This window comes from Salmo salar, chromosome 16, assembly GCF_965601325.2.
Source record: "Salmo salar chromosome 16, fSalSal1, whole genome shotgun sequence".
In the NCBI taxonomy this organism is placed as follows: Eukaryota; Metazoa; Chordata; class Actinopteri; order Salmoniformes; family Salmonidae; genus Salmo; species Salmo salar.
The window spans coordinates 27,547,400-27,570,903 of record NC_138306.1 but is presented as its reverse complement, the minus strand read 5'-3'; the positions used below and the strand labels follow the sequence as shown (position 1 = coordinate 27,570,903).

Here is a 23,504-nt window from a genome sequence, read left to right as displayed (position 1 = left end):
AAAACAAGACACTAGAGCTACGTTCTAATATGTACACTAGTGTATCACTCGAAATAAACCAATGTATTTGTCATGCATTTATGTGGTAATCCTTGTGTGGGCATTGGAACATAGCATACTAATAACTGTCTCCTTATTCTACTCTTCCCTCTATCATACCCTCTCTCTAGGACTTGGGAAGTGAGGGGGGAAGTAAAACATCAGGTGTTGGCGCCGTCTATGTATCTGCAAGTTCAAAGCCACCTGGTATAACACTTTATAACAACTAATACTACTATTGAACTTAGTATCCAAGTATTGACTTGATCGAGTTCACCTAAATCATAGATCAAATACAGAATGTATCCTTCCACAGCATGTCCAAAAGACAAAGTGAATATCTCTGCTGATGTGAAGACTGGTTCACTCTCTCCAACACAGGTAAGTGAATTTGGCCTTCACTGAGATGAATCTATGGTTTGAAGAGAAAACACAGAATAATATCGCCTACATAACTATTGGTCTGCTCATATCCTGTACACAGTGGCAGATTTAGGTATAGGTGACATGGGCAGCCGCCCAGGGCGGCATCTTGCCGGAGGAGGCAGAGAGCGCCTGCACCAAAAAGAAATACATGTAAAAAAACATTTGGAATGGTGACATTTGCGCGATCAGTTTTCTATCGCTCATTTGCACCTCACGTCAGTGATATGTCACCGTGTGGGACTGTGGGTCAATTAACCTTGTCGGAGTGGGAGCCCTGATTCTAGTTTGTGAGCTAGGCAGGCTACTGCCTGGGAAGGTCTCCCACTCAGAAGTATGAGATGGGGAGGGGGCGGGGGTAGGTTCACCTCAGATCTCCCCACTGGAAGACCGAGGTTGGGGGAGTGGGGGAATCTATCAAATAGCACACCTCTAACTTTGTACAGTACTAATGCAATTAGTAATGCAATTAGTTATGCAATTTAGTTTGTGTGTTTCTTGTTTGAAGTGCAATAGTATAATAATCAGGTTCTCTTCTTTATAAGTGTGTTATTCTATTTGTGCATTTGTGTGATATAGGATTTGTGCAATTTAGTTTAATTTGTGTGTTTTTTGTTAGCAATAGGGTAATAGAGTAATAATTTGATTCTCTTTTTTATTTGTTTTTATATACTACAATTTGTTTCTATTTGTCTTTGTTACTTCATGATATTTATAAGTCTTATTTTGTATATATTTTCATATTTATATAGTTTTAAATGTTATGATTGTTTATTTGTGTTGTTCCAAATGTCTGATTAAAAATTACAGTTAGTGGGGGGGGGGGGGGGGGGGGGGAATGGTCGTGGACAGGCAAAAGGTCAAAACCAGTTCAGAGTCCGGGAGGTACAGAGTGGCAGGCAGGCTCGAGTACAGGGCAGGCAGACTGGTCAGGCAGGCGGGTACGGAGTCCAGAAAACAGGCAAGGGTCAAAACCGGGAGGACTAGCAAAAGAGAGAATAGGAAAAGCAGGAGTACGGGAAAAACACGCTGGTTGACTTGAAATAGACAGGACGAACTGGCACAGAGAGACAGGAACACAGGGATAAATACACTGGGGGAAATAAGCGACCCCTGGAGGGGGTGGAGACAATCACAAGGACAGGTGAAACAGATCAAGGTGTGACAGTACCCCCCCATGGCGCCACCTGGCGTCCTACCTGGACGCATACCTGGCTGACCGGGGTGTCGGCAGTGGAAATCGGCGATGAGGGCCGGGTCCAGGATGTCTTTAGCAGGAACCCAGCACCTCTCCTCCGGGCCATAACCCTCCCAGTCAACCAGGTACTGGAAACCCTTGCCCCGTGGTCGAACCCTCAGGAGGCGTCTCACCGTATACGCTGGCCATCGATGACCCGGGGGGAGGGATGGGCCTAGAAACAGAAGACACATGACTGTGAGACAAGGGCTTAATCCTGGACACATGGGGTGAACACGGAGGGTACAGGGCAACAGCAGTGGGACTAATGACTCTAGAATTGGGGAAAAGAGCAATGAAACAGGGGGATATTTATGAGTCTTATTTTTGTATATATTTATATACTTATATAGTATTAAATGTTATAATTATTTATTTCTCTTGTACCAAATGTCTGATTAAAAATTACAGTTAGTGCAGAATGGTTCTTTTTTGGACTGTAAGTCTGCTCATATTATCGTTTTCAAACATATCAATTGTGATTTTGTAAATTGCTTCACTTTCTGCTTACTGTAGGATGTGGCTGATGGCTTGTCTTCAAAACTAATAGACAAAGGTAAAATAATATTTTCATTATCCTCTCTTCAACCCTCTCTCTCTGCTCTACCCTTACTCTCTATATCTCTCACTTCTCTTAACTTCCACTCATATGAGTGTGAGAGAACAGCTTGTCAAATAGATCAGATATGAAGAACAGTTATTTGCACTCCTTGTATTGCTCCAAGTACATAAGAAAAATGTCAATACTTGTAAGTGAAAGTCCAGTGAACTTGCAGTCATGTCACGAATCCCACCGAAGGTGGCTCCCCTGCCTGCTCGGGCGGCGCTCGGCGGTCGTCGTCACCGACCTACTAGCCGCCGCTGATCCTTTTTTCCTTTTTCGTTTGGTTTGTCTTATTGGTTGCACCTGTTCCTCATTTGTCTTTTGATTTTGGTTATTTAAGCCTGGTTAGCCCGCCCAGTGTTGTGCGGGATTATTTAGCGTCAGGTTGTGTTTTGTATTTGGATGTGCTGGCGATCTACTACTGTTCTATTTTCATGCATGCTGTGCACCTGTTGTTTGGGCACTTTGCATTTTTCACGCCCGTTGTGTTGGCGTCTATCGTGTTGTGTTTTTATTGAATAAACACAAAGTTCCTTACCTCTGCTCTCTGCGCCTGACTCCTACCACCACTCCTAGCAACGACTGACAGAATCCCGCACCAGCTATGGAGTCAGCAGGAGCAGCCTCCCCTCCTCTCCCATCGATGGAGGAACGGGTCCTTCACCATACCACCATCCTCCACCGAATCGGCTCAGCGATGGAGCAGATGATGGAGAGGATGGACCGATGGGAGAGGAGTGGCCTCCCTACCGCATCCCCAGCACCAACTCCTCCTCCACCATCTACCCCTCCACCGACGTCCGGACCCGGAGCCCTACGCCTGGCTCTCCCCAGGGAGTACGATGGAGCGGCGGCGGGGTGCCAGGGGTTCCTGCTACAGTTGGATTTGTACCTGGCTACCGTTCATCCAGCTCCCTCCGGAGAGGAGAGCGTAAGCGTCCTCGTCTCCTGCTTAACGGGACGTGCCCTGGAGTGGGCCAACGCAGTGTGGTACGGCCCAGACTCGGCAAGGGATCACTACCCTGAGTTCACCCGCCGGTTCCGGGCCGTGTTCGACCACCCAGCAGAAGGCCGGGCGGCGGGTGAACGGCTGTTCCACCTGCGTCAGGAGACGAGGAGCGCACAGGACTTTGCTCTGGAGTTCCGGACCTTGGCTGCTGGAGCGGGGTGGAACGACAGGGCCCTGATGGACCACTATCGGTGTAGCCTCCGGGAGGACGTCCGCCGTGAGCTAGCCTGTCGGGACACTACCCTGTCGCTAGACGAACTAATCGACATGTCCATTCGTCTTGACAATCTGCTGGCTGCGCGCGGGCTTCCAGACGGGGCCCTGTTGGTTCCACCTCCAGGTCCTCCAGCTCCCATTCCTATGGAGCTAGGGGGGGCCGCGTCCAGGGGAACCGGAGGAGGAGGCTCCCCTTGTATCCAGTGTGGTCGGAGAGGACACACTACCGACAGGTGCTGGGGGAGCTCCTCTGGGAATCGAGATGGCAGGCGGAGCACTCCTCGTCCATCTCAGGTGAGTAAGCACCAACCTCACCCAGAGCTCCCTGTTGGTCACATGTTCGTTTTAGTAACTTTCCCCTTGTTTTCTCCCTCTTTCCAGCATAAGGCGCTAGTCGATTCAGGCGCAGCTGGAAACTTTATGGATCGTGGGCTCGCATTAAGGCTAGGGATTCCCCTGGTGTCATTGGACCAACCTTTCCCCGTGCACTCCTTAGATAGCAGACCATTAGGGTCAGGACTGGTCAGGGAGGCCACGGTGCCACTGGACATGGTAACGCAGGGGGATCATGGGGAACGGATTACTCTCTTCCTCATTGATTCTCCTGCGTTTCCGGTGGTGCTGGGGATTCCCTGGCTGGCCAATCACAATCCCAATATTTCGTGGAGACAGGGGGCTCTCAGAGGGTGGTCAGAGGAGTGCTCAGGCAGGTGTAAGGGAGTTTCCATCGGTGCGACAACGGTGGAGAGTCCAGACCAGGTTTCCACTGTGCGCATTCCCTCAGAATATGCCGATTTGGCTATCGCCTTCTGTAAAAAGAGGGCGACCCGATTACCACCTCATCGACGAGGGGATTGCGTGATAAATCTCCAGGTAAACGCTGCACTTCCCAGGAGTCACGTGTACCCATTGTCACAGGAGGAGACGTTGGCTATGGAAACATATGTCACGGAATCTCTGAGACAGGGGTATATTCGGCCCTCCATGTCACCCGTCTCCTCGAGTTTCTTTTTTGTGAAGAAAAAGGATGGAGGGTTGCGTCCGTGCATTGATTATCGAGGTCTAAATTCCATCACAGTAGGGTTCAGTTACCCACTACCTCTCATCGCTACGGCGGTGGAATCATTTCACGGCGCACGAAACTGGACCTCAGGAGCGCGTACAATCTGGTGCGTATCCGGGGAGGAGACGAGTGGAAAACCGCATTTAGTACCACATCGGGCCACTATGAGTACCTCGTCATGCCGTACGGGTTAAAGAATGCTCCAGCCGTCTTTCAATCCTTTGTTGACGAGATTCTCAGGGACCTGCACGGACAGGGGGTGGTGGTGTATATTGACGACATCTTGATTTATTCCGCCACCCGCGCCGCGCATGTCTTCCTGGTGCGCAAGGTGCTTGAGCGACTGCTGGAGAATGACCTGTACGTCAAGGCTGAGAAATGTGAGTTTTTCAAACGAGCCGTTTCCTTCCTGGGGTATCGCATTTCCACCTCGGGGGTGGTGATGGAGGATGACCGCGTTAAAGCCGTGCGTAATTGGCCGACTCCGACCACGGTAAAGGAGGTGCATCGGTTTTTAGGGTTTGCCAATTACTACCGGAGGTTTATCCGGGGCTTTGGTCAAGTTGCTGCTCCCATTACCTCACTGCTGAAGGGGGGTCCGGCGCGCTTGCGCTGGTCAGCAGAGGCGAACAGAGCGTTCAGTCGCCTGAAGGAGCTGTTTACCGTCGCTCCAGTGCTGGCTCATCCAGATCCCTCTTTGGCATTCATAGTGGAGGTGGACGCGTCCGAGACTGGGGTGGGGGCCGTGCTATCACAGCGCTCGGGCACGCCACCCAAACTCCGCCCGTGCGCTTTCTTCTCTAGGAAGCTAGGGTCGGCGGAGCAGAACTATGATGTGGGGGACAGGGAGTTGTTAGCTGTGGTCAAGGCTCTGAAGGTGTGGAGACATTGGCTTGAGGGGGCAAAGCACCCTTTCCTCATCTGGACTGACCACCGTAACCTCGAGTACATCCGGGCAGCTAGGAGACTGAATCCGCGTCAGGCCAGGTGGGCCATGTTCTTTACCCGTTTCCGGTTCACCATCTCTTATCGGCCAGGTTCACTGAACACGAAGGCCGACGCACTGTCCCGCCTATATGACACCGAGGAGAGGGCCATCGATCCGGCTCCCATTCTTCCGGCGTCGTGTTTGGTAGCTCCGGTGGTATGGGAGTTGGACGCGGAGATCGAGCGGGCGTTAAGGTCGGAACCTGCACCATCGCAGTGTCCGACAGGTGTTCAGTACGTACCGCTTGGTCTCCGTGATCGATTGATTCGATGGGCCCATAATCTCCCCTCTTCGGGTCACCCTGGGATCGAGAGGACAGTGCGGAACCTGAGGGGGAAGTACTGGTGGCCCACCTTGGGTAAGGACGTGCGGTTTTATGTTTCCTCCTGCTCGGTGTGCGCTCAGAGCAAGGCTCCTCGACACCTGCCTAGAGGGAAATTACACACCCTTCCCGTTCCACAGCGGCCGTGGTCACACTTATCAGTGGACTTCCTCACTGACCTTCCCGTATCACAGGGTAACACCACTATCCTGGTCGTTGTGGATCGGTTCTCGAAGTCCTGTCGTCTCATCCCGTTGCCCGGTCTCCCTACGGCTCTGCAGACTGCGGAGGCCCTGTTTACCCATGTCTTCCGGCACTATGGGGTGCCCGAGGACATCGTTTCTGATCGGGGTCCCCAGTTCACGTCCAGAGTTTGGAGGGCGTTCATGGAACGTTTGGGGGTCTCGGTCAGCCTGACCTCGGGTTTCCACCCCGAGAGTAATGGGCAGGTGGAGAGGGTGAACCAAGAGGTTGGGTAGGTTTCTAAGGACGTATTGCCAGGACCGGCCCAGAGAATGGGCGAGATACGTGCCATGGGCAGAAATAGCCCAGAATTCTCTACGGCACTCATCAACCAACATGTCACCGTTCCAGTGCGTGTTGGGCTACCAGCCGGTCCTGGCTCGATGGCACCAGAGCCAGATCGAGGCTCCTGCGGTGGAGGATTGGGTGCAGCGCTCGAAGGACACCTGGAGAGCCGTCAAAGACGCACTTACAAAGGCGAGTGGACGGCAGAAGAAGAGCGCTGACCAGCACCGCAGTGAGACCCCTGTGTTTGCACCAGGGGATCGAGTCTGGCTCTCGGCTAGAAACCTGCCCCTCCGCTTGCCCTGCCGGAAGCTGGGCCCGCAGTGTGTAGGGCCGTTTAAAGTCCTGAGGAGGATAAACGAGGTGTGTTACCGGTTACAACTTCCATCTTACTACCGTATTAACCCCTCGTTTCATGTGTCTCTCCTCAGGCCGGTGGTGGCTGGTCCCATGCAGGAAGGTGAGGTCCTCCGGGTCGCCCTCGAGGTCGGTTGCGGCGCGCTGCGGGAGCCGCGCGTCAGGAGGGGGGTACTGTCACGAATCCCACCGAAGGTGGCTCCCCTGCCTGCTCGGGCGGCGCTCGGCGGTCGTCGTCACCGACCTACTAGCCGCCGCTGATCCTTTTTTCCTTTTCGTTTGGTTTGTCTTATTGGTTGCACCTGTTCCTCATTTGTCTTTTGATTTTGGTTATTTAAGCCTGGTTAGCCCGCCCAGTGTTGTGCGGGATTATTTAGCGTCAGGTTGTGTTTTGTATTTGGATGTGCTGGCGATCTACTACTGTTCTATTTTCATGCATGCTGTGCACCTGTTGTTTGGGCACTTTGCATTTTTCACGCCCGTTGTGTTGGCGTCTATCGTGTTGTGTTTTTATTGAATAAATACAAAGTTCCTTACCTCTGCTCTCTGCGCCTGACTCCTACCACCACTCCTAGCAACGACTGACAAGTCATGCATACTCCAAAAATGTTTTTAACTTTTCTTAAATCAACGTTTTGCTCAATAGACTGAAAAAAGTCTGCACACCTTTACTTTTAATAACCTTAGTCAGGATGTGATAAACAAAATATAATTGCTCCTACATGCATATGGTCCCCTCCCTTGCAGCTTTTGACCATTTGTCATTATATGTTGTCCTATCTGTCTGTCCTGTCTGAATGTCCTGTTTGACAACCGAAGTCACTGCCTGTGAAATATCCCTCGATATGATTTTGTTGTTGTGCAGAAAGACAAACGAGTCATTTCTGATGGAGTCAGGCACAGATGAGACAAATCAAAAGGAAAAAATGGCTAAATCAACCTTTGATCAACCTTTGCTGAAACATTAACCTTTTCTAGTCAAAGATTTAGATAAGCAGCACCCCCCCCCCCCCCCCCCTTTGTAAGCTTTTCTTTCTCTTCTGTTGGTAACATATCAAATATATTTATATTCCCGTTATTTACCAATGTTAAATCTCTGTCTCTGCTGCCCTGGGATCAGCTGTAATGTTGATGATCTAAACATTGATTTCATTGTATATCCCACCAGGGGACAATCTGGTGTTATTAGATAGAATTCAAGCTATGTTAGATCAAATTCAGACAGTAACTATTATTTTAGCAGGTGATCTAAATCATACATTTGATAAGATTGACAGACAAAGTAATAAAAAGGGGCACATTTAGGGAACCTCCAAAGAGGCTGACAAATGTAATCTCTACAAATAAATTACAGGAAACCTAGAGATTGCTATTTCCAACTACAAAGACTATTCCTTTTTTTCTCAAAATAAGAATAGTTATTCAAGAATTTACTACATGTTTTTTCTCTGTGCTCAGGAAGCTGCCCCTCGGTGTAGGCTTACTTCTGCAATGAAGTAAAAGCAGTTCTGCATGCCATACGTCGCTTTGTGCTTTATTCAACTCTGGCTACAAATACAGAACATGTATTCGATGATGATTCTTTACAAACCATGTCATGGAGAGTCTCTCTCTCTTGCCAGATCAAGCTGCTACTCCCCAGTCTAGCCAGGATCAATCTGCAGTCATGGAGACAAAGCAGTATGGTAATGTAACCTGCCTTGTTTGCATGGGATAAATTCTGAAATATTACTGAACTAGTGTTGTTAGAAGATACTACAAAAAATTGAATTAAATAATGACTGTATTTGACCAGATTCCCACAAAGAGATATGATGAATAAATAGATGACCTAAAGTCAGGAGTCTATCAATCTGCAAGACAACAGTATACATATTACTGAGGAAATATTCATAATGGAAAATATGGCATGTTCAACTCTTAAAAAAGCTTTGTTGGGTGCTGATATGAAATGCATTTTAATATCTCAGATTGTGAGTACTGAATATCATTTTCATTCAGGAAACAATTCTGATGCAAGGTCTTTCTTATGTCATGTTTGTCAAAGATGCTGATTGAAAAACTTCCGTATTTACGGTCTCCCCTGTATAGTCCTGTACATTCATGGTTAGATTCACTGAAAATCAATCATTCTTTAAGTTTCTTTGAGTAACAGATGTTCTTTAACCTCTTGGGGCTAGGTGGGACGCTAGCGTGCCACCTGTGGTGCACTCCATCAACAGCAGGTGCATTTCAAGAGCGGCAAATTTGAATCCAAATAAATGTCAAAATTCAAATTTTTCAAAAATACAACTATGTTACACCATTTGAAAGATAAACATCTCCTTAATCTAACCACGTTTTACGATTTCAAAAAGGTTTTACGGCGAAAGCATAAATTTAGAGTATGTTAGGACAGTACATTTACAAGAGTTGTGTGTAATGTTTTGTCAAGTCAAAGACAGGGTCACCAAAACCATAAAACCAGCTAAAATGATACACTAACCTTTTACAATCTCCATCAGATGACACTCCTAGGACATTATGTTAGACAATGCATGCATTTTTAGTTCTATCAAGTTCATATTTATATACAAAAACAGCGTTTTACTATGGCATTGATGTTGAGGAAATCGTTTCCCTCCAATAACCGGCAGTCAAGTCAGCGTCACAAATTAAATAATTAAAATTAGAAAACATTGGTAAAATATTATATTGTCATTTAAAGAATTATAGATTTACATCTTTTGAACGCAATCAACTTGCCAGATTTAAAAATAACCTTACTGGGAAATCACACTTTGCAATAATCTGAGCACTGTGCCCAGAAAAATACGCGTTGCGATACAGACTAGACGTCATGTTGGGGAGATCTAAAATCGAAAATACTATGTAAATAATCCATTACCTTTGATTCTCTTCATCAGATGTCACTTCCAGGTATCACAGGTCCATAACGAATGTAGTTTTGTTCAAAAAAGCTCATCATTTATGTCCAAAAATCTCCGTCTCGTTAGCACATGATGTAAGCCAGCCGGACTTCTCGTCATGAACGAGGGGAAAAAATATATTTCCGTTCGTTCAAACATGTCAAACGTTGTATAGCATAAATCATTAGGGCCTTTTTTAACCAGAACATGAATAATATTCAAGGTGGACGAATGCATAGCCTTTTATAACGTATTGGAACGAGGGTACCCAACATGAAGTAGCGCGCCAGGTGTCTAATGGGACATCACCGTTCCATGGCTCTTGTTCGGTCAGATCTCCCTCCAGAAGACTCAAAACACTTTGTAAAGGCTGGTGACATCTAGTGGAAGCAATAGGAAGTGCCAAAATATTCCTAAACCCCTGTGTTTTTCAATGGGATAGGTTTAAAATCAATACAACACATCAGGTATCCACTTCCTGTCAGAAAATGTCTCAGGGTTTTGCCTGCCAAATGAGTTCTGTTATACTCACAGACACCATTCAAACAGTTTTGGAAACTTTAGAGTGTTTTCTATCCATATATAATAAGTATATGCATATTCTAGTTACTGGGTAGGATTAGTAACCAGATTAAATCGGGTACATTTTTTTTATCCAGACGTGCAAATGCTGCCCCCTAGACCCAACAGGCTAACACAGGTGCCCAATTTGTGGATGATAACATGGAAAAACTTGTTCAAAGGATTACCATGGTGATGCCAATAGCAGATGGCCTATACCAGAAGAAAATGATCCATGATGAGGATTACTATGAAATCACTGCGGCCCAAACCAGTATGTCAAAGATGAGAAAGCTGTATGTGGCCCTGAAACCAGGAGGAGTGGTGGCTAAATCAGCCTTTTACAAAATTCTACTGGAACAACAATCTCTTCTAGTCGAAGAACTGGGTAAGCTCCTCTCTCTCCTCTTTTGGTATCATAAGTATCTATCAGTAAAATATATGTGTATTCCAGTCCCTGCTCCCCTGAAATCAGCTGTAATGTTGATTATCTATAATGAGTTTGAATGGAGAAGGTGATGGTTTGTTATGGGGCTGCAAAGTTCCCCCTGGCCCCCCTGTAATTCTAAACTCTGCACACAACTGATTATTTCCCTTTGTTTTCCTATATGACTACAGGTGGGGTTGGCCAGAAATGAAGTCATAACTTGAGCGGCTTCTACAGTCATGGTCTGGACTTCTAGGAACCTGCTGGCCCACTGCTCACTTTTTTCCAAATCTTACTGTTGTCTCCCAACCACGTATATGTTTAAATCTCACACATTACATCAGAAATAGTGGTCCTATCACACCACTGTTGTCAAACAACAATTTGTAACAAAATAAATAGTGTTTTTTAAATTAATCACATCACGTCTTTTCCTGGTTGCTTAATTGTTCAGATTGCATACGGAAGACAGCGTACTAGGACCCGGTCTGGGATTTGCCACCAGTCAAGAGAAGTCATACAAAAACCTTGACATCTGAATCTTTAATGGTTTTACTATATTCGATTTTGAAAAACAGTATGTTGGAAACACAGGAGGCTGGTGAGGAGAGGACGGCTCATAATAAGGGCTGGAATAGAGTAAATGGAAAAAAATCTAAAATCTTGAAACCATGTGTTTGATGTGTTTGATACCATTCCATGAATTCAATTCCAGCCATTACTATGAGCCCGTCCTGCCCAATTAAGGCGCCACCAGCCACCTGTGGTGGGAATACTGCCCATGTCTCACCATTATGCTTGTGAAACATATTCATTTGAAACATTTTATTGTGATCCAACAGTACACCTGTGAAATATAAGAGTTAGCCAATGTGATGAGTGTTCAAGTCCAGGTGGTGGATAGGATGAGTTTTTCCTCACAGTGTAAAGGTGCTCTTTATTCTACAAAAAATCTATGTGTAAACACACATCATCCCTACATTATATCTGTCTTCTATCACCTTAGAGACCAGTATTCACAAGCAGCACATGGAGAATATCCTTTGCTACTTTAATGTTCTTGTTTTTTAATATGTGATATCATCTGCAGGTATTGTGATTGCTGCATAAGTAATTGCCTCTGAGGACAAAGTTATCTGCATCTAAAACTGACCTGTATTAACTCTGATCACCACTAGATGGTTGTCACTGACCAGATTATGTAGAATTACATTACTATCCAGAAAAGTAAATGTGTATTTGGTATAGAATAGATATGTTGTATTTGGTGAAGCCTGTAGACCTGAGACCAGTGGGGTAGTCTGCAAAGCAGGATCAATTATTTCTGAGATAGACCAACGTGCTCTGAAATAAACATGTCATTACATGTCTGTATGTAAAGTCTTAACTGTGCACTTGGAACTCCACCCCCTCTTTTCAGATAAAAAGGGGTGGAGAATGTAAAGAGAAAACTGAAAGTAAAAAACTGTAGAAAAAGTTTTTGAGACAAAGAGTTACTGGGAGTTATCTGTCCAACACAGACACATTGTAAGTACCTGGGTTTAATGGGTAAAATAAAGATTGCCAAGTTCTGCATGCCATACGTCGTTTTGTGCTTTATTCAACTCAGGCTACAAATACAGAACATGTATTCGATGATGATTCTTTACAAATCATGTCATGGAGAGTCTCTCTCTCTTGCCAGATCAAGCTGCTACTCCCCAGTCTAGCCAGGATCAATCTGCAGTCATGGAGACAAAGCAGTATGGTAATGTAACCTGCCTTGTTTGCATGGGATAAATTCTGAAATATTACTGAACTAGTGTTGTTAGAAGATACTACAAAAAATTGAATTAAATAATGACTGTATTTGACCAGATTCCCACTGAGAGATATGATGAATAAATAGATGACCTAAAGTCAGGAGTCTATCAATCTGCAAGACAACAGTATACATATTACTGAGGAAATATTCATAATGGAAAATATGGCATGTTCAACTCTTAAAAAAGCTTTGTTGGGTGCTGATATGAAATGCATTTTAATATCTCAGATTGTGAGTACTGAATATCATTTTCATTCAGGAAACAATTCTGATGCAAGGTCTTTCTTATGTCATGTTTGTCAAAGATGCTGATTGAAAAACTTCCGTATTTACGGTCTCCCCTGTATAGTCCTGTACATTCATGGTTAGATTCACTGAAAATCAATCATTCTTTAAGTTTCTTTGAGTAACAGATGTTCTCTAACACAGGTGCCCAATTTGTGGATGATAACATGGAAAAACTTGTTCAAAGGATTACCATGGTGATGCCAATAGCAGATGGCCTATACCAGAAGAAAATGATCCATGATGAGGATTACTATGAAATCACTGCGGCCCAAACCAGTATGTCAAAGATGAGAAAGCTGTATGTGGCCCTGAAACCAGGAGGAGTGGTGGCTAAATCAGCCTTTTACAAAATTCTACTGGACCAACAATCTCTTCTAGTCGAAGAACTGGATAAGCTCCTCTCTCTCCTCTTTTGGTATCATAAGTATCTATCAGTAAAATATATGTGTATTCCAGTCCCTGCTCCCCTGAAATCAGCTGTAATGTTGATTATCTATAATGAGTTTGAATGGAGAAGGTGATGGTTTGTTATGGGGCTGCAAAGTTCCCCCTGGCTCCCCTGTAATTCTAAACTCTGCACACAACTGATTATTTCCCTTTGTTTTCCTATATGACTACAGGTGGGGTTGGCCAGAAATGAAGTCATAACTTGAGCGGCTTCTACAGTCATGGTCTGGACTTCTAGGAACCTGCTGGCCCACTGCTCACTTTTTTCCAAATCTTACTGTTGTCTCCCAACCACGTATATGTTTAAATCTCACACATTACATCAGAAATAGTGGTCCTATCACACCACTGTTGTCAAACAACAATTTGTAACAAAATAAATAGTGTTTTTTAAATTAATCACATCAAGTCTTTTCCTGGTTGCTTAATTGTTCAGATTGCATACGGAAGACAGCGTACTAGGACCCGGTCTGGGATTTGCCACCAGTCAAGAGAAGTCATACAAAAACCTTGACATCTGAATCTTTAATGGTTTTACTATATTCGATTTTGAAAAACAGTATGTTGGAAACACAGGAGGCTGGTGAGGAGAGGGCGGCTCATAATAAGGGCTGGAATAGAGTAAATGGAAAAAAATCTAAAACCTTGAAACCATGTGTTTGATGTGTTTGATACCATTCCATGAATTCAATTCCAGCCATTACTATGAGCCCGTCCTGCCCAATTAAGGCGCCACCAGCCACCTGTGGTGGGAATACTGCCCATGTCTCACCATTATGCTTGTGAAACATATTCATTTGAAACATTTTATTGTGATCCAACAGTACACCTGTGAAATATAAGAGTTAGCCAATGTGATGAGTGTTCAAGTCCAGGTGGTGGATAGGATGAGTTTTTCCTCACAGTGTAAAGGTGCTCTTTATTCTACAAAAAATCAATGTGTAAACACACATCATCCCTACATTATATCTGTCTTCTATCACCTTAGAGACCAGTATTCACAAGCAGCACATGGAGAATATCCTTTGCTACTTTAATGTTCTTGTTTTTTAATATGTGATATCATCTGCAGGTATTGTGATTGCTGCATAAGTAATTGCCTCTGAGGACAAAGTTATCTGCATCTAAAACTGACCTGTATTAACTCTGATCACCACTAGATGGTTGTCACTGACCAGATTATGTAGAATTACATTACTATCCAGAAAAGTAAATGTGTATTTGGTATAGAATAGATATGTTGTATTTGGTGAAGCCTGTAGACCTGAGACCAGTGGGGTAGTCTGCAAAGCAGGATCAATTATTTCTGAGATAGACCAACGTGCTCTGAAATAAACATGTCATTACATGTCTGTATGTAAAGTCTTAACTGTGCACTTGGAACTCCACCCCCTCTTTTCAGATAAAAAGGGGTGGAGAATGTAAAGAGAAAACTGAAAGTAAAAAACTGTAGAAAAAGTTTTTGAGACAAAGAGTTACTGGGAGTTATCTGTCCAACACAGACACATTGTAAGTACCTGGGTTTAATGGGTAAAATAAAGATTGCCAAGTTCTGCATGCCATACGTCGTTTTGTGCTTTATTCAACTCAGGCTACAAATACAGAACATGCTGGCTACGTCCCTTCCGTCTTCAAGAGAGCGAGAGTTGCACCCCTTCTGAAAAAACCTACACTCGATCCCTCCGATGTCAACAACTACAGGCCAGTATCCCTTCTTTCCTTTCTCTCCAAAACTCTTGAACGCGCCGTGCTTGGCCAGCTCTCTTGCTATCTCTCTCAGAATGACCTTCTTGATCCTAATCAGTCAGGTTTCAAGACTGGGCATTCAACTGAGACTGCTCTTCTCTGTGTCACGGAGGCTCTCCGCACTGCTAAAGCTAACTCTCTCTCCTCTGCTCTCATCCTTCTAGACCTATCTGCTGCCTTTGATACCGTGAACCATCAGATCCTCCTCTCCACCCTCTCCGAGCTGGGCATCTCCGGCACCGCGCACGCTTGGATTGCGTCCTACCTGACAGGTCGCTCCTACCAGGTGGCGTGGCGAGAATCTGTCTCCGCACCACGTGCTCTCACCACTGGTGTCCCCCAGGGCTCTGTTCTTGGCCCACTCCTATTCTCGCTATACACCAAGTCACTTGGCTCTGTCATATCCTCACATGGTCTCTCATATCATTGCTATGCAGACGACACACAATTAATCTTCTCCTTTCCCCCTTCTGACAACCAGGTGGCGAATCGCATCTCTGCATGTCTGGCAGACATATCAGTGTGGATGACGGATCACCACCTCAAGCTGAACCTCGGCAAGACGGAGCTGCTCTTCCTACCGGGGAAGGACTGCCCGTTCCATGATCTCGCCATCACGGTTGACAACTCCCTTGTGTCCTCCTCCCAGAGTGCTAAGAGCCTTGGCGTGACCCTGGACAACACCCTGTCGTTCTCCACCAACATCAAGGCGGTGACCCAATCCTGTAGGTTCATGCTCTACAACATTCGCAGAGTACGACCCTGCCTCACACAGGAAGCGGCGCAGGTCCTAATCCAGGCACTTGTCATCTCCCGTCTGGATTACTGCAACTCGCTGTTGGCTGGGCTCCCTGCCTGTGCCATTAAACCCCTACAACTCATCCAGAACGCCGCAGCCCGTCTGGTGTTCAACCTTCCCAAGTTCTCTCACGTCACCCCGCTCCTCCGCTCTCTCCACTGGCTTCCAGTCGAAGCTCGCATCCGCTACAAGACCATGGTGCTTGCCTACGGAGCTGTGAGGGGAACGGCACCTCCGTACCTTCAGGCTCTGATCAGGCCCTACACCCAAACAAGGGCACTCCGTTCATCCACCTCTGGCCTGCTCGCCTCCCTACCTCTGAGGAAGCACAGTTCCCGCTCAGCCCAGTCAAAACTGTTCGCTGCTCTGGCACCCCAATGGTGGAACAAGCTCCCTCACGACGCCAGGACAGCGGAGTCAATCACCACCTTCCGGAGACACCTGAAACCCCACCTCTTCAAGGAATACCTGGGATAGGATAAAGTAATCCTTCTAACCCCCCCCTTAAAAGATTTAGATGCACTATTGTAAAGTGGTTGTTCCACTGGATATTATAGGTGAATGCACCAAATTGTAAGTCGCTCTGGATAAGAGCGTCTGCTAAATGACTAAAATGTAAATGTAAAATGTATGTATTCGATGATGATTCTTTACAAATCATGTCATGGAGAGTCTCTCTCTCTTGCCAGATCAAGCTGCTACTCCCCAGTCTAGCCAGGATCAATCTGCAGTCATGGAGACAAAGCAGTATGGTAATGTAACCTGCCTTGTTTGCATGGGATAAATGCTGAAATATTACTGAACTAGTGTTGTTAGAAGATACTACAAAAAATTGAATTAAATAATGACTGTATTTGACCAGATTCCCACTGAGAGATATGATGAATAAATAGATTACCTAAAGTCAGGAGTCTATCAATCTGCAAGACAACAGTATACATATTACTGAGGAAATATTCATAATGGAAAATATGGCATGTTCAACTCTTAAAAAAGCTTTGTTGGGTGCTGATATGAAATGCATTTTAATATCTCAGATTGTGAGTACTGAATATCATTTTCATTCAGGAAACAATTCTGATGCAAGGTCTTTCTTATGTCATGTTTGTCAAAGATGCTGATTGAAAAACTTCCGTATTTACGGTCTCCCCTGTATAGTCCTGTACATTCATGGTTAGATTCACTGAAAATCAATCATTCTTTAAGTTTCTTTGAGTAAGAGATGTTCTCTAACACAGGTGCCCAATTTGTGGATGATAACATGGAAAAACTTGTTCAAAGGATTACCATGGTGATGCCAATAGCAGATGGCCTATACCAGAAGAAAATGATCCATGATGAGGATTACTATGAAATCACTGCGGCCCAAACCAGTATGTCAAAGATGAGAAAGCTGTATGTGGCCCTGAAACCAGGAGGAGTGGTGGCTAAATCAGCCTTTTACAAAATTCTACTGGACCAACAATCTCTTCTAGTCGAAGAACTGGATAAGCTCCTCTCTCTCCTCTTTTGGTATCATAAGTATCTATCAGTAAAATATATGTGTATTCCAGTCCCTGCTCCCCTGAAATCAGCTGTAATGTTGATTATCTATAATGAGTTTGAATGGAGAAGGTGATGGTTTGTTATGGGGCTGCAAAGTTCCCCCTGGCCCCCCTGTAATTCTAAACTCTGCACACAACTGATTATTTCCCTTTGTTTTCCTATATGACTACAGGTGGGGTTGGCCAGAAATGAAGTCATAACTTGAGCGGCTTCTACAGTCATGGTCTGGACTTCTAGGAACCTGCTGGCCCACTGCTCACTTTTTTCCAAATCTTACTGTTGTCTCCCAACCACGTATATGTTTAAATCTCACACATTACATCAGAAATAGTGGTCCTATCACACCACTGTTGTCAAACAACAATTTGTAACAAAATAAATAGTGTTTTTTAAATTAATCACATCAAGTCTTTTCCTGGTTGCTTAATTGTTCAGATTGCATACGGAAGACAGCGTACTAGGACCCGGTCTGGGATTTGCCACCAGTCAAGAGAAGTCATACAAAAACCTTGACATCTGAATCTTTAATGGTTTTACTATATTCGATTTTGAAAAACAGTATGTTGGAAACACAGGAGGCTGGTGAGGAGAGGACGGCTCATAATAAGGGCTGGAATAGAGTAAATGGAAAAAAATCTAAAACCTTGAAACCATGTGTTTGATGTGTTTGATACCATTCCATGAATTCAATTCCAGCCATTACTATGAGCCCGTCCTGCCCAATTAAGGCGCCACCAGCCACCTGTGGTGGGAATACTGCCCATGTCTCACCATTATGCTTGTGAAACATATTCATTTGAAACATTTTATTGTGATCCAACAGTACACCTGTGAAATATAAGAGTTAGCCAATGTGATGAGTGTTCAAGTCCAGGTGGTGGATAGGATGAGTTTTTCCTCACAGTGTAAAGGTGCTCTTTATTCTACAAAAAATCTATGTGTAAACACACATCATCCCTACATTATATCTGTCTTCTATCACCTTAGAGACCAGTATTCACAAGCAGCACATGGAGAATATCCTTTGCTACTTTAATGTTCTTGTTTTTTAATATGTGATATCATCTGCAGGTATTGTGATTGCTGCATAAGTAATTGCCTCTGAGGACAAAGTTATCTGCATCTAAAACTGACCTGTATTAACTCTGATCACCACTAGATGGTTGTCACTGACCAGATTATGTAGAATTACATTACTATCCAGAAAAGTAAATGTGTATTTGGTATAGAATAGATATGTTGTATTTGGTGAAGCCTGTAGACCTGAGACCAGTGGGGTAGTCTGCAAAGCAGGATCAATTATTTCTGAGATAGACCAACGTGCTCTGAAATAAACATGTCATTACATGTCTGTATGTAAAGTCTTAACTGTGCACTTGGAACTCCACCCCCTCTTTTCAGATAAAAAGGGGTGGAGAATGTAAAGAGAAAACTGAAAGTAAAAAACTGTAGAAAAAGTTTTTGAGACAAAGAGTTACTGGGAGTTATCTGTCCAACACAGACACATTGTAAGTACCTGGGTTTAATGGGTAAAATAAAGATTGCCAAGTTCTGCATGCCATACGTCGTTTTGTGCTTTATTCAACTCAGGCTACAAATACAGAACATGTATTCGATGATGATTCTTTACAAATCATGTCATGGAGAATCTCTCTCTCTTGCCAGATCAAGCTGCTACTCCCCAGTCTAGCCAGGATCAATCTGCAGTCATGGAGACAAAGCAGTATGGTAATGTAACCTGCCTTGTTTGCATGGGATAAATGCTGAAATATTACTGAACTAGTGTTGTTAGAAGATACTACAAAAAATTGAATTAAATAATCACTGTATTTGACCAGATTCCCACTGAGAGATATGATGAATAAATAGATGACCTAAAGTCAGGAGTCTATCAATCTGCAAGACAACAGTATACATATTACTGAGGAAATATTCATAATGGAAAATATGGCATGTTCAACTCTTAAAAAAGCTTTGTTGGGTGCTGATATGAAATGCATTTTAATATCTCAGATTGTGAGTACTGAATATCATTTTCATTCAGGAAACAATTCTGATGCAAGGTCTTTCTTATGTCATGTTTGTCAAAGATGCTGATTGAAAAACTTCCGTATTTACGGTCTCCCCTGTATAGTCCTGTACATTCATGGTTAGATTCACTGAAAATCAATCATTCTTTAAGTTTCTTTGAGTAACAGATGTTCTCTAACACAGGTGCCCAATTTGTGGATGATAACATGGAAAAACTTGTTCAAAGGATTACCATGGTGATGCCAATAGCAGATGGCCTATACCAGAAGAAAATGATCCATGATGAGGATTACTATGAAATCACTGCGGCCCAAACCAGTATGTCAAAGATGAGAAAGCTGTATGTGGCCCTGAAACCAGGAGGAGTGGTGGCTAAATCAGCCTTTTACAAAATTCTACTGGAACAACAATCTCTTCTAGTCGAAGAACTGGGTAAGCTCCTCTCTCTCCTCTTTTGGTATCATAAGTATCTATCAGTAAAATATATGTGTATTCCAGTCCCTGCTCCCCTGAAATCAGCTGTAATGTTGATTATCTATAATGAGTTTGAATGGAGAAGGTGATGGTTTGTTATGGGGCTGCAAAGTTCCCCCTGGCCCCCCTGTAATTCTAAACTCTGCACACAACTGATTATTTCCCTTTGTTTTCCTATATGACTACAGGTGGGGTTGGCCAGAAATGAAGTCATAACTTGAGCGGCTTCTACAGTCATGGTCTGGACTTCTAGGAACCTGCTGGCCCACTGCTCACTTTTTTCCAAATCTTACTGTTGTCTCCCAACCACGTATATGTTTAAATCTCACACATTACATCAGAAATAGTGGTCCTATCACACCACTGTTGTCAAACAACAATTTGTAACAAAATAAATAGTGTTTTTTAAATTAATCACATCACGTCTTTTCCTGGTTGCTTAATTGTTCAGATTGCATACGGAAGACAGCGTACTAGGACCCGGTCTGGGATTTGCCACCAGTCAAGAGAAGTCATACAAAAACCTTGACATCTGAATCTTTAATGGTTTTACTATATTCGATTTTGAAAAACAGTATGTTGGAAACACAGGAGGCTGGTGAGGAGAGGACGGCTCATAATAAGGGCTGGAATAGAGTAAATGGAAAAAAATCTAAAACCTTGAAACCATGTGTTTGATGTGTTTGATACCATTCCATGAATTCAATTCCAGCCATTACTATGAGCCCGTCCTGCCCAATTAAGGCGCCACCAGCCACCTGTGGTGGGAATACTGCCCATGTCTCACCATTATGCTTGTGAAACATATTCATTTGAAACATTTTATTGTGATCCAACAGTACACCTGTGAAATATAAGAGTTAGCCAATGTGATGAGTGTTCAAGTCCAGGTGGTGGATAGGATGAGTTTTTCCTCACAGTGTAAAGGTGCTCTTTATTCTACAAAAAATCTATGTGTAAACACACATCATCCCTACATTATATCTGTCTTCTATCACCTTAGAGACCAGTATTCACAAGCAGCACATGGAGAATATCCTTTGCTACTTTAATGTTCTTGTTTTTTAATATGTGATATCATCTGCAGGTATTGTGATTGCTGCATAAGTAATTGCCTCTGAGGACAAAGTTATCTGCATCTAAAACTGACCTGTATTAACTCTGATCACCACTAGATGGTTGTCACTGACCAGATTATGTAGAATTACATTACTATCCAGAAAAGTAAATGTGTATTTGGTATAGAATAGATATGTTGTATTTGGTGAAGCCTGTAGACCTGAGACCAGTGGGGTAGTCTGCAAAGCAGGATCAATTATTTCTGAGATAGACCAACGTGCTCTGAAATAAACATGTCATTACATGTCTGTATGTAAAGTCTTAACTGTGCACTTGGAACTCCACCCCCTCTTTTCAGATAAAAAGGGGTGGAGAATGTAAAGAGAAAACTGAAAGTAAAAAACTGTAGAAAAAGTTTTTGAGACAAAGAGTTACTGGGAGTTATCTGTCCAACACAGACACATTGTAAGTACCTGGGTTTAATGGGTAAAATAAAGATTGCCAAGTTCTGCATGCCATACGTCGTTTTGTGCTTTATTCAACTCAGGCTACAAATACAGAACATGTATTCGATGATGATTCTTTACAAATCATGTCATGGAGAGTCTCTCTCTCTTGCCAGATCAAGCTGCTACTCCCCAGTCTAGCCAGGATCAATCTGCAGTCATGGAGACAAAGCAGTATGGTAATGTAACCTGCCTTGTTTGCATGGGATAAATGCTGAAATATTACTGAACTAGTGTTGTTAGAAGATACTACAAAAAATTGAATTAAATAATCACTGTATTTGACCAGATTCCCACTGAGAGATATGATGAATAAATAGATGACCTAAAGTCAGGAGTCTATCAATCTGCAAGACAACAGTATACATATTACTGAGGAAATATTCATAATGGAAAATATGGCATGTTCAACTCTTAAAAAAGCTTTGTTGGGTGCTGATATGAAATGCATTTTAATATCTCAGATTGTGAGTACTGAATATCATTTTCATTCAGGAAACAATTCTGATGCAAGGTCTTTCTTATGTCATGTTTGTCAAAGATGCTGATTGAAAAACTTCCGTATTTACGGTCTCCCCTGTATAGTCCTGTACATTCATGGTTAGATTCACTGAAAATCAATCATTCTTTAAGTTTCTTTGAGTAACAGATGTTCTCTAACACAGGTGCCCAATTTGTGGATGATAACATGGAAAAACTTGTTCAAAGGATTACCATGGTGATGCCAATAGCAGATGGCCTATACCAGAAGAAAATGATCCATGATGAGGATTACTATGAAATCACTGCGGCCCAAACCAGTATGTCAAAGATGAGAAAGCTGTATGTGGCCCTGAAACCAGGAGGAGTGGTGGCTAAATCAGCCTTTTACAAAATTCTACTGGAACAACAATCTCTTCTAGTCGAAGAACTGGGTAAGCTCCTCTCTCTCCTCTTTTGGTATCATAAGTATCTATCAGTAAAATATATGTGTATTCCAGTCCCTGCTCCCCTGAAATCAGCTGTAATGTTGATTATCTATAATGAGTTTGAATGGAGAAGGTGATGGTTTGTTATGGGGCTGCAAAGTTCCCCCTGGCTCCCCTGTAATTCTAAACTCTGCACACAACTGATTATTTCCCTTTGTTTTCCTATATGACTACAGGTGGGGTTGGCCAGAAATGAAGTCATAACTTGAGCGGCTTCTACAGTCATGGTCTGGACTTCTAGGAACCTGCTGGCCCACTGCTCACTTTTTTCCAAATCTTACTGTTGTCTCCCAACCACGTATATGTTTAAATCTCACACATTACATCAGAAATAGTGGTCCTATCACACCACTGTTGTCAAACAACAATTTGTAACAAAATAAATAGTGTTTTTTAAATTAATCACATCACGTCTTTTCCTGGTTGCTTAATTGTTCAGATTGCATACGGAAGACAGCGTACTAGGACCCGGTCTGGGATTTGCCACCAGTCAAGAGAAGTCATACAAAAACCTTGACATCTGAATCTTTAATGGTTTTACTATATTCGATTTTGAAAAACAGTATGTTGGAAACACAGGAGGCTGGTGAGGAGAGGACGGCTCATAATAAGGGCTGGAATAGAGTAAATGGAAAAAAATCTAAAACCTTGAAACCATGTGTTTGATGTGTTTGATACCATTCCATGAATTCAATTCCAGCCATTACTATGAGCCCGTCCTGCCCAATTAAGGCGCCACCAGCCACCTGTGGTGGGAATACTGCCCATGTCTCACCATTATGCTTGTGAAACATATTCATTTGAAACATTTTATTGTGATCCAACAGTACACCTGTGAAATATAAGAGTTAGCCAATGTGATGAGTGTTCAAGTCCAGGTGGTGGATAGGATGAGTTTTTCCTCACAGTGTAAAGGTGCTCTTTATTCTACAAAAAATCTATGTGTAAACACACATCATCCCTACATTATATCTGTCTTCTATCACCTTAGAGACCAGTATTCACAAGCAGCACATGGAGAATATCCTTTGCTACTTTAATGTTCTTGTTTTTTAATATGTGATATCATCTGCAGGTATTGTGATTGCTGCATAAGTAATTGCCTCTGAGGACAAAGTTATCTGCATCTAAAACTGACCTGTATTAACTCTGAT

General features: G+C 43.6%; 1 protein-coding gene across 8 annotated transcripts in view; it reads left to right on the top strand.

Annotated features, from left to right (window-relative positions):
• The window catches only part of LOC106597637 (receptor-interacting serine/threonine-protein kinase 3), a 46,593-nt gene extending 23,836 nt beyond the window's left edge, over positions 1–22,757 (top strand). Inside the window, exons 8-26 of one of the 8 annotated variants that reach the window (XM_082962641.1) lie at positions 171–246; positions 356–420; positions 2,216–2,255; positions 8,409–8,471; positions 10,396–10,644; positions 10,875–12,210; positions 12,368–12,430; positions 12,917–13,190; positions 13,396–14,731; positions 14,814–14,923; positions 15,133–16,519; positions 17,006–17,279; positions 17,485–18,820; positions 18,978–19,040; positions 19,527–19,661; positions 20,006–21,341; positions 21,499–21,561; positions 22,048–22,182; positions 22,527–22,757. In XM_082962641.1, the coding sequence (XP_082818767.1) occupies positions 171–246; positions 356–420; positions 2,216–2,255; positions 8,409–8,471; positions 10,396–10,644; positions 10,875–10,894 (513 nt within the window). In that variant the 3' untranslated portion in view covers positions 10,895–12,210; positions 12,368–12,430; positions 12,917–13,190; ... (9 more) ...; positions 22,048–22,182; positions 22,527–22,757. Of the gene's footprint in view, positions 1–170; positions 247–355; positions 421–2,215; positions 2,256–2,879; positions 5,054–6,860; positions 7,323–8,408; positions 8,472–10,395; positions 10,645–10,874; positions 12,211–12,367; positions 12,431–12,916; positions 13,191–13,395; positions 14,924–15,132; positions 16,520–17,005; positions 17,280–17,484; positions 18,821–18,977; positions 19,041–19,526; positions 19,662–20,005; positions 21,342–21,498; positions 21,562–22,047; positions 22,183–22,526 lie in introns of those variants that run through there. The other 7 variants (XM_045697097.2, XM_082962643.1, XM_082962642.1 and 4 more) reach the window with 7 other exon arrangements.
• Positions 22,758–23,504: the final 747 nt, after the last annotated feature.